This window comes from Strigops habroptila, chromosome 2, assembly GCF_004027225.2.
Source record: "Strigops habroptila isolate Jane chromosome 2, bStrHab1.2.pri, whole genome shotgun sequence".
In the NCBI taxonomy this organism is placed as follows: domain Eukaryota; kingdom Metazoa; phylum Chordata; class Aves; order Psittaciformes; family Psittacidae; genus Strigops; species Strigops habroptila.
Genome location: NC_044278.2, coordinates 19,765,787 through 19,782,402, shown reverse-complemented (window position 1 = coordinate 19,782,402; position 16,616 = coordinate 19,765,787). Strand labels below are relative to the sequence as shown.

Here is a 16,616-nt window from a genome sequence, read left to right as displayed (position 1 = left end):
ATACACAAAGCTACTTCAGGAAGTAAGCACACCAGAAAAGGAGCTCACTTTTGTCCTACGATGTATGTATATAATTAAGATTTTATGGGTATGAACAGGACCCTAAAGAAGTCATGGAATTTATCCTCCCGCACAGGACTGACACCACCTACATCATTCCTGAGGAAGTTTGTCTAATTGTTTTTAACTAGCCCCATTCCTCCAAATGATGGCAAACTCACAGTCTTCCCAGACAGTCCCGTTCAGTACTAAAATACTTTTATTTAACTTCCAGTGTTCAATCTATGTGGTTCTAATCACAGTTTCCACACATAGATTCTTGTCACATGCACTGAGCATACTGAGAAAACACTAAAATCTGCAGCCAACCTCCACCTAAAAGCAAGTGGCCACTGTATAACTGAGCAGCTTATCCAGGACTGGCAGCAACGAGGAGGATGCCTTCAGTTCAACAGAGGAAGTACATATGGCAGTATGGAAAGTTCTAAATTCTACCACTGCTGATGACTAATAATATACAAATAAGACCATGGTTAGCGTAAGAGATAGGCACAGTGCCCATTCTGCCCATGGATGAAAATGTGGCTGCGGACATTTATTTGTATATAAAATGTGTGTTAAAATCGTTTTAGAGAACATCCAGTTCCTGTAAATGTTACGGGAAAATGACGTTTACGACTAACCAGTCTCCTCTGAGTAACATGATGTGTTATTGTTGGCTTAGTGCCATTTTCTGTCATACCAAAAATATTAACTAATTGAAGTTTAAAAAAGGTTGCATGAATCGGATCCTTGCACAATTATGCCAGCTCTGGTCAAAACAGCAGCACTAGCACTGCCCGAGGTGAATCAGACACCAGAAAAGCACCTATTTTCCCAAATGCCCCCGCCCCCCCCAAAAGTATCCGTAAGAGGTCCACCTTGAACCTACACACTATGATGTTACATACAGAATTAAAAAAAAATAAAATATATATAAAAACCCACACAATCAAATTATAGACAGTATTTATCCATTTATCTATTGAAATCGCTCACAGAAAACTTAGATTGTTCTCTTCACCTGAAACAAGTATCTTTAAACTGAAAAGTGTAAAAAGATGACTTGTGGGTTACAAACACACACAGAGTTGAAGCAACTAACTCATTCAGGGAATCAGAACTTCTGCAAACTCCTCACTCACTTGAAGGACGCAGATTAAATAGCCAAGACAAAAACTCAGCCCTCCAAGTATTACACTTCCGCCAACAGTAAACACAGCATGGCAGTAATAACTAAGTAGTATTTGCCTTGCACAAACTACACACACACAACTGGGGTACTCAGTGCTACTGGCAGCCTGACCAGAAATTTCCAGAACTTGGACAAGCTGCACTCCCTTGTTTGTGCCTAATCTTCCCATGGGGAATGGAGGGGAAAGCATCTAAAAGATAGCTTTCAATATAGAAATTTATTATAAATAGAGATAGAGCTCAGTTAACTCCTACTACAACTTTCCAGTTGCTACAAACTAGCAACAGACTACAATGGTAGCAATTACTGACACTGACACTCTGAACAGACAATACACATACATCCACCTGCACATGGAAGGGGGGAAAAAAAAAAATTAGTGGAAAAACACTGTCTCTTTTATCTCTGTAGTACTGAGTGTTTTAGAACACTGGTGATTTTAAAAACAGCTCAGTAACTGGTCAAGCAATAATGTTCTAACAGGAATGCTTGAAGTATACATTTAAAACAAAACTCAGGTTCATAAAGACACAGGATCTCTTCCATCAATTTAACTTGTTATCATGCAGTATCAAATATCAACCTATCAAATGCAATCACTTCAATGACACTATCATTTAAAAATCACAAATCATAAAAAGTAGTAGTTGTCTTGCGTTATTGTGTGTAGTTACCATACTAAATCCACTTTGGCTTAATAGTCATTCTCAAAAGAATCTGTTACAGCAAGTCAACACTGCTTTTCCATTTTATTAAATCTGAAGTTCAGGCACAAAATTCTACTTGTTAAACATGAAGAAAAGACAAAAGTGGGACCTGGATTACTAACTGAGAAGTTCTGCCTCCCTCTTGTTGCTTTGACCCCTATAACCACATCTCTTGTGGTTCATCTTTCCATTTCCTTCTGAAAGCTTTCCATCTGCTAAACTATAATTTCCTGGCTGACGTAAATTTGAAGAGTTCCAAATTCTGGTGTTGCATCTGAAATTACTTGCTTTATTTCTGACTTTACAGGCAGCGTGGAGAAAGGGTGAGAGAGACAGAGAAATAGGGGGGATGAGAACACACTATGGTAATACGAAAAAAAACCAAACTCCTAACAAAATCCAAGTCATATTCGCATGAGCTGGTTAAATTATCAATGCATTTAGATTCAAACAGAAGAGGATTAACAGTCACGCTACATGCACAATTCTACCTCATTGAAATGCCAACAGTAATAGATCCTGACTTCAAAGAATACCTGAAATAGCTGTTAAATCTAGGAAGAGGGAAGAAGAAAGAAGAGTGCATCTCAAAAACAGTGACACATTGGAGTCCAGCTCACAATTCATTGTGTAATGTTTTCCAGCAGCTGAACTCCAGGACCCAGAGTTTTTAAGGCTAATTTCAAGTAAAGCTCGTTAATAATTGTGGTCTTGTCAGGTCAGCATTCATTTATAATTGTTTTCCAGGATACACAGTCAAGAAAAAAAACTAGAACAAAGTAAAAACCTGCCAACAATTTAATAGGATAGCAACTTCTTCACCCCCCCCCCCCCCAAATCCTGCACCTTCCTATTACAATCTCAAACATTGCAGATGGCTACCATTACAAGATTATAAATGAATGGACAGAATTAGTAATTATCACCTTGCACATTTGAACAGTTACTGCCACAGAAAGCATTCACACTTTTTACACAAGACCGATAGGTAATTTCCAAGAACATCTGGATATGGAACAAATATAGAATGGTTTGGGTTGGAAAGGACCTTAAGATCATCTAGTTCCAACCCCCCTGCCATGGGCAGGGACACCTCACACTAGACCGTGTCACCCCAGGCCCTGTCCAACCTGGCCTATATAATTCAAGACAGAAAATTATTTTCTTAAACTGAGGTTTCATGGTAAAACAATACCGAATTTTAGTGCTGAACTAAAATTACTGCAACCCAAAGTGAATGTCAATCCAGTCTTAGATACTATATTAACCAACATAAATTTGTTAAAAATTTCTCATGCCATTTACTGTCACCAAATCTACACAGGATTTTAGAACATTTATGAGTGCCAATATCCACCCCTATATTGCCAGGAAGAATTTTCAGCAGTTTAGTAGTTGTGAAATCATGGTCACAAACAACATTACTGTTCCAGATTAATTAATTTTTAAAAGAATATATTATCTGCATATGTTTACTCAGCATCACAACTAAATACATCTGGTTATCCATCTGAAGTTTTGCCCGTTAACCCAGAACTGGCAACACCATTCATCATATATGACTTTTATTAAGACTTGTAAAGCAAGTCAGCATTTTAAGCATCAGATAAAACAATAATTATTCTTTGGTAGTGTGTGGAGTAATAAGCAGAACTCACACCCCCCTCAATGTAAGTTCTCATTTTATAAAATAAATTTCCTTATCAGGAAATTTGCCTTACACGCAGTCTCTTGCAGTTGAGACACCCTTTGTGGAGGTTTGCATCCTAGTATAAACTAATGATTTAAAATATACATATGCAAAAATACACTGGAAAATACATTTTAAAGTAAGTGTTTGCATTCTGTTGGGAAGTGCTGACTGATTCAGATAAAGCCAACAGATTACACAACAGCTATGGTATGTTGTTGCTGCTGTAATTTCAAAGGCTTTTGACTTTCTTTATGACAAGGGGAAAAAAGAAGCATTAATAAAGATAAGAGAGAGCCATAAACGTAGCTATAACACATGTCTTCATAAAAACTACACATCAATAAGTAGAATTGTAAGCAAAGGAAAAATGAAAAAGAATAAAATGCACAGCCACCTCAAGAAACCCATTTTAACAAACCCAAATTTTGTTGCAATAAACTGTGGAAGGCACAGACAGACTGGCTGTCTTCCAAAAATAAATATTTAACTGCATTGGTGTCAAAAATTACAACTGCTTGCAAGATTTACCAGAAATGATGAAGCATGTTTCTTCTTTTATTAAAGGCCAGACCACGGCTTATTGCTAACTGGGAAGAATGCCTCAGAGGAAGCGGCATGACTTCATCCACATTTAAAAGCTTTCACGTTAAGTGTTTTTATTTGCATTGTACAGGGGGAAATTCAAGAACATGTTCAAAACCTTTAGAAGCAAGTCTCCCTCATGTTATAACCTGTAGAACCTCTAGTAAGCCACATCTTTTACCTGGAAAAGGTTGAAGAGCACAAGCTAGATAAAAATATGCATCTTTATGATTAAAAGAAAAGGGAAACACCAACAAACCAACCAACAACACATTCAGAATCTCTGTCATTTCTGTAGAATGATCTAATAAAAATAAAGATATTGATAAGGTATATATTAAAATCTCCTCAATACTTCAGTGAAACGAATGTTTAAAGTACAGCTTTACAAACCAACAGCTATTTCACTTGCATCCACAGCGTTTTCTAAAGCCATCATTACAAGATTGCTTAAAGAAGAAAAAATAAAGCGTTGGTTTTATTCTTACTATTCTAAGAATAATGATTTATTCTAGAACAAACTCAAAGCATTATAAAATAAGGGTCCCATGCTTTCCTGGGTTTCCTTGATATTCAGAAGGAAAAGCCACCCCCTTAGATTGCTCTAAAAACATAAACAGCACTGACGTAATATAGGTCTCCCCATAACAACTGAAATCTCCACTTAAAGACAAAATGATATCACATGACACCAAGACAATGAACTGTTTTGGGAGTCCCCATATCTTGTAGAGAACACATAGTCATTATGTTGCTAAATATAATGTAGTGTAGCCAAAGCTGTATACACTTGGGGGAAAAAGAACAAAAACAAAAAACAAAAACAAAACAACAAAAAAACCCCCCCAAAAATTTAAAAAAAAAAAAAAAAGTAAACCCAAACCTACTGTAAAACAAGACAAACACAGTTGAATGCATGGTATTAACACCAAGAAGCTATCGTACCCATACTAAGGAAAGTGATTATGATGAACAGAGGAGGGCTGACAAGCACAGTTTTGTCAAGGAAATAAAAAGGCAGGCAAATGGCACTGCAAACCAGTAGACAGTAAGCCACAAAAAAAGCAGTAATTTATAACAGAAGTTCTGAAGAAAAAGTAGTAAGACGTTATCCTGACTTTGTTTAACTACCTAACATTCATGTTCATAAAAACAATTCCCAATGCCTGATTTTGCTGGCCTGGATTCAGAAAGGGTTCTTGTAGTTCTATGAAGTCAACTGCTTGGAATTATCTGTGAAAGCTTTGACTGATATACCTACCTTTGCCTAATATGAAATTACATGATCATGAAATGCAACTGAAAACAAAAACAACAAAAATATTTTATTAGATAGAGGAGTGCCTGTTCTTTTTTTTTTTTTTAGCCAACTTTTTTTGACCTTTGCATATTTTTGGTAAAATTGGTCTCTCAAATACTCTGGATATTCTTCTTCAGAAAGAGAGCATTTTGGATGAAGTTAACACAAAATATTTTTATCTGTCACAAAAGTATGTAAAATGTCATAAAACGCTACAGTTACAGCACTTCTTCAATTAAACGTGTGATTTGCCTTAATTCAAATGATATACATAATCAAGCCCTGACCTGCACAAGTCAGGTTCCCCTAAAATAGCTGACCAAAACCAGGCGATGAATTAAACAAACAAACAAACAAACAAAGACCCACACCACCAAAACCCCCAAACATTTTAGGGTCCTTTTCCATTCCTAAGTGCATGTGTACAGACACACTTGCGTGACCTACTGAACTGTGAAAAAGGAATTCAACAGCCAAGGAAAAATTCTTCTGCAAATATTAATGAACTCCCAGTTGACTTCTTACAATATCAATCTCAACTCTGTCCCAGAAATCATTATCTATTCAGCACTGTTGAGGGCATTTTCTGTATAGTAATACATGAATAAGCATACAGTTATCAAAACAAGTGCAAAACCTTCACTACACGATATATTAAATAAAATAAAAAATGCTTAATACATCCCTTTTTTTAGAAGCACATTAAAATCCTTTAACTCGCAGCTTCTGCACTATGCTCCATGACTTGATTTCAATGGAGTGATTATATATAAGGTTTTTGTTTTTAAAGAAATAGATATCTAGAAATATGTGCTTGCACTTGTTTGAATCCTAAAACTGTATTTTTTCTTTTGATTAAAGGAAACATTTTCAAATACCCTAAAGTCTTTTGGCATGATTAAACAAACAGAATCTCCTGAAAAGCCTTCTCAGTTTATATAACGAACCACGTCCGATACCAGTAATTGCATTTAAATAACCCCTACAACACAGACTTGATCAGAAAATGGGTTAAACTACCTCAATCAAGCACTCAGTTTGGACTGGAACCTCAAGTGCTTTGCTGAAGCAAGTCTTAAGCACTCCAGATAGCTTGAGAAATGAAACTATAGAAGAATAATTAAAAAACAAAGAGAGAAGATAGAAAAAAATATTGTACATACACTGATGCTCACTGGAAGGGCTGTTGGGATTACTCACTCAAGCATTTGACAACTTTATTTATGATTTAGGCACAATCATCTTATTTGTATCATAAAAAAATATACAGCATCCCTATGATGAAATTTACAATTGTTGTTCACTATTTGGTCTAAGAGTTTTCTTTCTAAAGCAATTTAAGGGACATCAGTCACTGGAGCATTACAGTTTCATTTGGCGAGAGCGCCATCACCTAATTCACACGGAAGTGTTAGGTAAAACACTGATTAATTTGAGTATTAAAAATCTCAGTTAAGTTTGTGTTACAAAATTAAATTATAGTGAAGCAAGCTAAAACAAATCAAATGCTAATAAGCCCAAGTCTATTTTAACAATATTAATATGTCTTAACTTCACGCACACAAAAAAACTGAGTTCATTCCAAATGAAATTGTTAGTTATGTTTCTGTTATGGTTTTATATCTATGGCAACGGTAAATCATCAATTGAACTTCACTACTCAAGCATTTAGAGACAAGGGTGGGGAGGGAAGAGAGATTTTTACACTAAAAAGAACTCAAACTGAAAGTAGCCCTGAAAAGCAGACAAAAGTTTATGTGCCAACAACACAGTAAAAAGCTGCCTTTGAAGACAGTGCAGTCTTCTCCGCAATTACTGTTCTGTCAACCAGCAGCATTCCTTCAAGCTCATTTCGCAAACTTCTCCACTTCTACTTTTTCACATCCGTTTTCCCCATTATGTTAATCAACTGTTGTAAAGAATCTGGGGCTGCTTTAAGTCTTTGATATCAACTCTGCTTATTGCTGCTTCCCATTTTGTCAATTTTTCATATAAATAATTTCGTTACATTCAATATAGTGCAACTTACGCGCTAAAATAAAAAAAGTGGGAAAGGTGAAGATGATGTAGGAAATTTTGTAGTCATAGACTTCTATACAACACCATCATTAAATCAGACAAGTCTGATGGGCAGTTCTATAATGGCAGGGACTTCCCCTCCCCATGCAGGAAAAGTACAATGCTGACAAAGGGGATGTTGCTGAGGCAGCCTATTAAATGCCCAGAAATACATGCCTCCAGTCAGGCAACAGCTAATAAAGAGCTGTGCAAAGGAGGCCGCTATCTAAGCTCTTCCTGAACTAAAAGGATGGCTGTAACAGGAACTTGTCAGTGGGAAGCTGTAAAGATGCACCACTTGGACAAGGGCATCACAATAGTGACGAGAGACAAATGTGGAAAAGGAGTCATATGTTCAAGCAGCAACTTCTAGCGAGTCATCATATTTAAGGAGGGAAAAAACCTCTAAAAAAGAAAAAAAAAAAAAAAGGCAAGGGCTCCTCAGCTAATGAGCACTGAAGCAGTAATCTTGTGCAAGTACAGTCCTGAGATGCAATAGCTCCTCCACATGATCTACACACCACTGGCTAGGTACCATACTTATGTACAACAGTGAAACATGCAAATTCTAATACTTTAGTACTTCAACCTAGGCTTTTCAGATGTGTCTTTAATACCGGAATATATGTTTAGGTAGGCATAATCTAATTGAAAGGAGGCAAATATGCTGGCCAAACCTAATCGTACCTCCGACCAATTCCACAAGCATCTCCCTGAGAAAGAAAAGGCTATAAAAGAACCTAATTATTTGAGGCATTAACAAATTAAGTATGTTGCATCTTGGGTAAGACTGAGTACTAATATAAACTTGTATAACTAATTTTGGAAAACCATTATGATAACCTTCAAGAATCATGTACAAGCAGCATTGCACCTAGGTGCATCTGCAAGTTTCAGATATAAGACTGAATCCAAGACTAACAGACAGCAAGACACTTGGGCTTTCTCGAGCTCAAAAGGCACAACTGAATACCCGTTTATCTGTGGAGTGCGTTTGTGTGTATGTGTACGTGTGCATGTATGATACAAGGCTACAAGGCCTGCATTTCCACTGAGGACTGACTTACCCGCAGTTCTGCTCCGATGTGCTGCTTAGAAATTGACATCAGGCAGCCTGACTAACTGCCTTGTGCGGCTACATTTCCTTCACATACTTTAACATTTATGTTTAACCATAAAACATCAGGACGGTTTATAAGTAACTTAAAGTTATTAGGAGGTTTATGATGCTGTAAATTATACCTGCTTTTGAGGGCTGAACCGATTTAATTTCTCAACCACTATGATAATCACAATTCTTAAAAAAACACCTGCATGCACATACCTAGCCTCAGCAAACAGCCAAGATCTGTACTATTCCAGTGCAGAATACCAATAAATTTTGTTGCACTGATACCTGTCAAAAGCTTAAAATGTAATCAAAGACGCATAATTACTGAAGTTGTTAAGGCTAAGTGATCATATTGAATTGTCCATTACAACAGAACTTCTGAATAGAAAGTTAGGCCTGTGAAGACTTTCCCATGATGCTACAAGGAGAGGTCTGCTTGTAGTTACAAGTTCAAGTGGATGTTCATCCACCTCTACAAGAGATGTCATAATATTTCCAGTGTGTTTTTAAATGCCCATTAAAATGGCTACAAAATACAATATTATTTCCTCCCACAGATTGAAAAAGCTTCTTGAACAAGAAACAGCATATCAGGCAAAAAGAGAGAAGGAAAACAACAAGAAAATAGCTAAACTGAAAGAAGAACTGACTAAACTGAAATCCTTTGCTTTAATGGTGGTGGATGAACAGCAGAGACTCACTGAGCAGTTGAATCAACAAAGTCAAAAAATTCAAGAATTAACCACTTCTGCAGAAGAAGCACATGAGAAGCTGGCTTTTGCTGAAGTAAAAGTTCAAGAAGAACAACAAAGAGCCAGCAGGCTGGAGGCTGAACTTCAAGCCCAAAGCAGTAAGATTTCCCAAGACCAAGAAGCAATGATGGCCAAACTAACCAGTGAAGACAGTCAGAATCGTCAGCTGCGGTTAAAATTAACTGCTCTCAGCCGACAAATTGATGAGCTGGAAGAGACCAATAAATCTTTACGAAAAGCAGAAGAAGAACTGCAAGACCTAAGGGATAAGATAAATAAGGGGGAGTGTGGGAACTCCACGCTTATGACTGAAGTTGAAGAGCTACGGAAACGACTGTTGGAGATGGAAGGAAAAGATGAAGAGCTCATAAAAATGGAAGATCAGTGCAGAGAACTTAATAGAAAGTTAGAAAAAGAAGCATCACAGAGCAAGAACCTTAAAGGGGAAGTTGACAAACTTAACAAAAGAATTATGGAGCTGGAGAAATTAGAAGATGCTTTCAACAAGAGTAAACAGGAATGTTACTCCCTGAAATGCAACCTAGAGAGAGAAAAAATGTTAACAAAGCAGTTGTCCCATGAGCTGGATGGCTTAAAAGCTAGAGTTGGTGAGCTTGAAGCAATTGAAAGTAAGTTAGAAAAAACTGAGTTTACACTTAAAGAAGATTTAACAAAGCTGAAGAGTCTAACAGTGATGCTTGTGGATGAAAGAAAAACTATGAGCGAAAAAATAAAGCAAACAGAAGAAAAGCTGCAAGCTGCAACTTCTCAGCTTCAGGTGGAGCAAAACAAAGTGATGTCAGTTACAGAAAAACTAATCGAGGAAAGTAAAAAAGCACTGAAATCAAAATCTGATGCAGAGGAAAAAGTGTCCAGTGTTACAAAAGAAAGAGATGAACTGAAAAACAAACTGAAAGCTGAAGAGGAGAAAGGAAGTGATCTTGTTTCCAAAGTGAATATTCTGAAAAAAAGACTTCAGTCACTGGAAGGCGTTGAAAAAGAGCTTCTTAAAAATAAACTTAAGGAGAGTACCAAATCCAGCACCTCCTTGCAGCAGGAAAACAACAAAATCAAAGAGCTTTCTCAAGAAGTTGAGAGGCTTAAGCAGAAGCTGCAAGAAATGAAGGCCATAGAAGATGATCTTATGAAAACTGAAGATGAATTTGAATCTCTAGAACGAAGATATGTCAATGAACGGGACAGAGCCAAGCTCCTATCAGAAGAGCTGGAGGCTGTCAAAATGGAAATGGCTAGATATAAATTAACAGAAAAGGCAGAGTCCAATCAAGAACAGCGCCTTTTTAAGAAGCTCAAAGAGGAGGAAGCTAAATCAAGTCATCTCTCCAGAGAAGTAGATGCACTGAAAGAAAAAATTCATGAATACATGGCAACAGAAGACCTAATCTGCCACCTCCGAGGTGATCATACAGTCTTACAGAAGAAACTTCTCCAGCAAGAAAACAAGAACAGGGAGTTAGCAAGAGAAATGGAAAGCCTCACAAAAGAATTGGAGAGGTACAGACGCTTCAGCAACAACTTCAGGCCTGGTCTCAATGGAAGGAGAATTTCTGACTTGCAAGTTTTTTCTAAAGAAGTCCAGACAGATCCAGCAGACAATGAACCACCTGATTACAAAACCCTCATGCCTTTAGAGAGAACAGTCATAAATGGGCAGCTGTATGAAGACAACGATAATGAGGATAAAGACAACAGTGAGGAAGAACAAACAGTGTCTTTCAAAAGCAACTCATCCATTGCAAATGCCGTGAACAAAAAATTATGGATACCTTGGATGAAGTCCAAAGAGAGCCATCCTCAAAATGGAAAGATTCATACAAAACAAAATGGAAACTGTGCACAGACTGGAGATCTAGTGCTAAGCCATACACCTGGCCAACCTCTTCACATAAAGGTAACTCCAGACCATGGACAGAACACAGCAACACTTGAAATAACTAGTCCTACTACTGAAAGTCCTCACTCCTACACAAGCACAGCAGTTATACCCAACTGTGGCACTCCAAAGCAAAGAATAACCATTATTCAAAACGCCTCCTTAACACCAGTAAAATCAAAAGCAGCGGAAGGTTACATGAGCCCAGAGCAAGTAATTTCTCCTATTACTATGGCTACTTTTGCAAGATCTCAAACTCCTGAATCATGTGGTTCTTTAACTCCTGAAAGAACAATGTCTCCTTTGGCTTTACCAGGTTCAAGTTCTCAGGAACAAATACTCTCCTCAGAGCCTTTGGAAATGGGAGCCAAGCACACCATTTTTAGAGTATCCCCAGACAGGCAGTCGTCATGGCAGTTTCAGAGATCTAACAGTACGGGATCAAGTGTAATAACTACTGAGGATAACAAAATCCACATCCATTTAGGAAGTCCTTATGTCCAAGCTCTCACCAATTCCAAGCCTATCAGCCCTTGTAATCCGGTGCAAGACAACAGAACTCCAGCACTAGCTAATGGCCTACCCAATAAGTCCACCAATAAAATCACCAGCAGTATTACTATCACACCAACAGCCACTCCTCTCCCACGGCAATCACAAATTACAGTAAGTAATGTCTATAACTGACCCCCATCCATGCTGACACCCTTACCAGCAACCCATCCTGTTTTTCATCCCAGCAAGAATTATTTGGAACAGCCTCTTTACTTTGGGAGAGATCTGTGCATGAACTATACAACAGTATATGGAACTAACGTTAAGGTTTGCCTGCTTAGTGTTATCAAGTGTGCACTTACTGTATATCTTCTCATTGAAATACAGTTATGTAAAATATTTAGTCCTGCACTTGTATAAATGCATCTTTATGTATTTCCATTTTCAAAATAACTCACATTACCTTTAACTGCAACTTACCTTGGTAAAGTATTTTAACATTACAAACACAGTAAATAATTGGTTATTTTTATCATTGCTTGCAGAATATTTTTGTTCGTTATGTGTGGTTTGTTTTTTGGTTTTTTTTTTTTTTTTTTGCATGTACAGTAGAATTTTAATTAAGCCATAATATTGCCTGCTAACTTCAGATAAGACTTGATTCATCTTCCCTGTTATTTCCCAACTCCTTCTAGCCCTCTCATTTCAGATAATTATCAGTACATCACACACAAGCACTCAAAATATTAAGTATTGTATCTTATTACAAATTTATGATGCGTACATGATATGTTCCAGAGCACAACCACCACTTCTTCTCCCCATCTTTTTTTACACTGTTTGGTTAAAACTCTTTTTAAAACTTTCCCATAAGCCTTTCTTGCAAGTGAACTGAGTTCAGAAGCTTTGATCACAAAATTATTCTTCCCAAACACGGTGGGGTTTTTTCCAATACAATAGAAAAACTGCTATCATTTAGGTATGCTGTAAAACAATAAACAGCAACACTTACATTCCTAAATGGTAACTCAGAAGAATGTATTCACACATAATACTCAAATTCGTTTAAGCTCTCAGCCATCAGTTTAACACACAATATAACCACAGAGGTACACTGAAGAAGAAACAAGATTAGCAAACGACAGCATATCTTCATGTTTTTCATATAACAGGCAGAGAAAGTCTGACAGAAGTGCTAAAAAGTAGTATAGACCAACTCTTCGAACATGTACGCTTCTAGGACTAGGGTGAATAGGAGTACCATACAGAATGAACATAACAGGTTAAGATATTTTACTGATGGAGTATTAGTGCCTAAGAAAAGGACAGAAATGTCAGCAATTTTGTCCTTTACCCATGTGCCAAGCAATCAATCCTGGCCTCCCAGAAAATACTGATAATAGTGGACCAACTTCACACTGAATGTGAAGACCTGGAAGACCTGGCATGCACTTTAAATGTCTTTCTCAAAACCTGTAAACCACAAATGTAAATTGTAAAGGTTCTTTCTTATTCTAAAAATGTAAATGCCTATGTATCTTATGCTGGGAGGGCGGGAGGGGAGGTATCTTTTATAACTATTCAACCTCCTTATCAACAAGGAAGTTTGCAATAGAGCAGAAAGTCCCTACTCACTGAACCTTTATCATTATTCTGCTTATGTTATCTAGAGAAAAAAAAATAATTTCTGCAGTATAACTTAGCAACTAATTCAGCAAAGGACTTTGGCACATGCTTTCACAGAACAAGGGTACTTTATAAGTCCTTTTGATGGACAGGAATCTAAATTATTACAACTGTACGTAGTAACTGATTTTAGAAGGAATGGTTTCTATTGAAAAGCAAAGCCCACTACCCATACACACTTCAGTAAAATTAACCAGGGGTGGCAGGGAATTTGTATGTGGTAGAAATGGACATAACAAATGTATTACAGTTAAGCAGTAGTAATTTTAAAAAAGACAAAATGCGGACCTGCACAAGCCTAGCTTAATGTCATGCATAACCTGATACAGCATCTCCTGAAGTTACTGGGCTTCATAAGAGGTCTTTCCTATTTGTTTCGTCCTGCTTTATCTCCAATGAAATGACTGCAAAAGTGAGATCTGACTAAGATCTGGGTGAGAAGTACATAGTGTTATCCTGCAATGCAAAGTTTGGCTCCCACCAACTTCAGCAAAAGTTATTGACCAAGACAGCTGCTAGTACTCAAGCAAGTCAAGATTACAATCATTTTAAAGTGTGTTAATTATACAAACAAATTACTTAACTATATTGAAGTTACACATTCTTAACCGCAGGACTCCTTCAAAATAAAAAAGTAGTCCATTCAAAACATGTTCCCTGCACTCCTAGAATTTGGGATACTGCATATCCTGTTGATCCATACCCAAGGTCTCTGCAGGGACTCATTACAAGCATGGTACTGAATAACTGTGTCTGAAGTACGCAATTGCCAGTGTACTAACAGACACCAGATCCTCCAAAAATTAAAGGATTAAGAGTTGTCCTCCAGGAGCACTAACATTTTTTCAGTTGGACTTAAAAATCCTGTAGGGAAAAAAAACCAAAAACACTTCATTTCACACCTACAGTCCAAAATACACAGAAGTGTGTTGATCATTAACCACCTGGCCATCTATTACAATGTCTTATAAAAGAATAGCACAAATCAGGACACTTAGTCCTTTGGACAATTACCAAGCTATCATGAATAAGGACATTCAGAGTTTAAAGCTAAGTTTTGAATACAAAACCTAGGTAAGAGTTCACATCACTCCGAAGTTTAATTATTAAACAGGACAGTACTTCTGTTGCTGTCTTAATCCTTATATTCATGATGGTTTACCAGTAACTGTTCAATTAACGAAAGACAAAGGAAGCAGCCACTTATGACCATTAACTCCTAAGGATGAAGCATTACCGCTGCTTGTAAATGAACTTGCTGTTCCCTAAAAAACTCACCTTGATTAAGGGATGCTTACATTCCCCTGCTGATGACACAATCTGTGTGTAAATCTTAACTGACTTCGCAGTGCAATTCTTGTCATTCATTTCAATAGATTAAAAATCAAACAATTACTTTGCCTGAAAATAAGGTTTGCAGAATAAAACAAGTTCATCCTATTCCAATCCCAAGATCTATTTCAAAGCACGCAGCAGAGAAAACACCTGGATCTATTTGTTGAGAGCTGAAACTTACTTAACTGCTAGAACACAAAAGTTAGCTGTAATTTTATAATAAAATAACAAATAGGAAGCATAGCTTAAGGACTCAAATTATCAATTTACAAATTAACCTCAAGTGTTCAGATCATTGCTCTATATTTCAGATTATTTCCATTTTGCTGACTGGAAATATTCACCTACTTCCTTGGCAGACAAAGAGCAAACAGCAGAGCAAGAGAAAATTAAATTAATTGTCTGCAAATTGATTTAAACACTCTGAAGAAAAACATCAAGCATAATCATATAAGAATTCAACCAAGTAAGGCAGCTTTTTTAGGAATTTCAAGCATTCCATAAATGGTAAGTATTGCTGTTAATTTGCAGGCTGAGACACTTGTTTTCAGCATTTGCCCAAAAGCCAAAAATCTGACAGATATGTAATGATTTAATTAAATGTTAAAGGGAAATATGGTCACAAAGCAAACAGCATATATCAGAGGGATTAAACTGTGAAAGAGAGCATAAACGCAGTTTTCAGCAGATCATAACATCAACCCTTCTCTTTTCCAAAACTCTCAGCAAGCGTTTCCTCTGAAGCCTAAAAATCTGCCTTTTTCCCTGGATGTTAAGTCCCGAAGAAAAGAAAGGGAGAATTAAATGATAAAAAAATGGCAGCAGCTATCAACTTTCCTTCACCTTTTCAGTTTTATTTGAGTGAGTGAGCAAGGGCAGCACAAACAGTTCAGTGCTCAGCATTTTTAAGTCATTGTTTTACTGTAATTAAATATTTCAGAAGAAATATTTGTAATTTTTGTCCTTATAGGGAGGACGGACAAGGAGAGGGTAGGAAAAGGAGGAAAAGAAAAGAAGATAATAAGCAATAGTGATATTCTGAGAGCAAAGAGCCCATTCATCAACTCAGAGGTAGTATTTCAAGTTATTTAAAAACCTCCCTCAAGTAGCTAATTAAGAAATAGAATGACAAAATTACAGAAGCAGCCAGCTAATCTTCGTGATCCAAAGCACAGCAGATAATAGGGTGTCTGGGGACAGAACATAAAGCTGTAATAAGAAAAAAGATCTGTACGTAAACATCTCATGCAAGGCTTAAGAAGGCATATTCCCCACACTGGGAAAGAAAATAATCAGAAACAGAGTTGTACAGCACTACTTTTTGATTAAAATTGAATGGATGCTGCAGGGTTAGGTGATGGAAATGGAGTAACCATCTGCAGGATGACTTTGTCCCTAGGAAACAGATATTGAGACAGGCAAAACAAAAACTGACAACTGCCTAATCTTCAGGCTTAAGCAAAGACTACCAAAACATTATGTTACCAAGAAACAGAAGAGAAAAAGATCTTATGGTTCAAGTACAGCACAAGTGGGTGTATAAAGACATTTTAAAATTAACACCAAGTACTGTAAGTGGGAAACTGCTTAGGGGAAAAAAAAAAAAAAAAAACCCAAAAAAAAAAAAAAACAACCCCCAAAAAAAAAACCCAAAAAAAAAAAAAAACAAACCTTGAAAATTAAAGCAGCATGAAGTGTTTTCACAAACCTCCAGCCAGTGGCCCCAAGATGCAGCTGAATTCTTTCTGCTACCGTGTCACCCAGTGACC

At 37.0% G+C, this 16,616-nt stretch overlaps 2 protein-coding genes across 3 annotated transcripts in view; one reads left to right on the top strand and one right to left on the bottom strand.

Moving 5' to 3' along the window:
• Window positions 1-16,616, bottom strand: part of CMSS1 (cms1 ribosomal small subunit homolog) — a 236,103-nt gene that overhangs the window by 207,587 nt on the left and 11,900 nt on the right. The gene's annotated exons all lie outside the window — the stretch shown is intronic.
• FILIP1L (filamin A interacting protein 1 like) overlaps window positions 1-16,616 on the top strand; it is a 203,898-nt gene that overhangs the window by 176,983 nt on the left and 10,299 nt on the right. For both annotated transcript variants that reach the window (XM_030477168.1, XM_030477169.1), the window contains one exon: window positions 9,243-11,997. In XM_030477168.1, coding sequence (XP_030333028.1) covers window positions 9,243-11,997 — 2,755 coding nt within the window. The remainder of the gene's footprint in view (window positions 1-9,242; window positions 11,998-16,616) is intronic.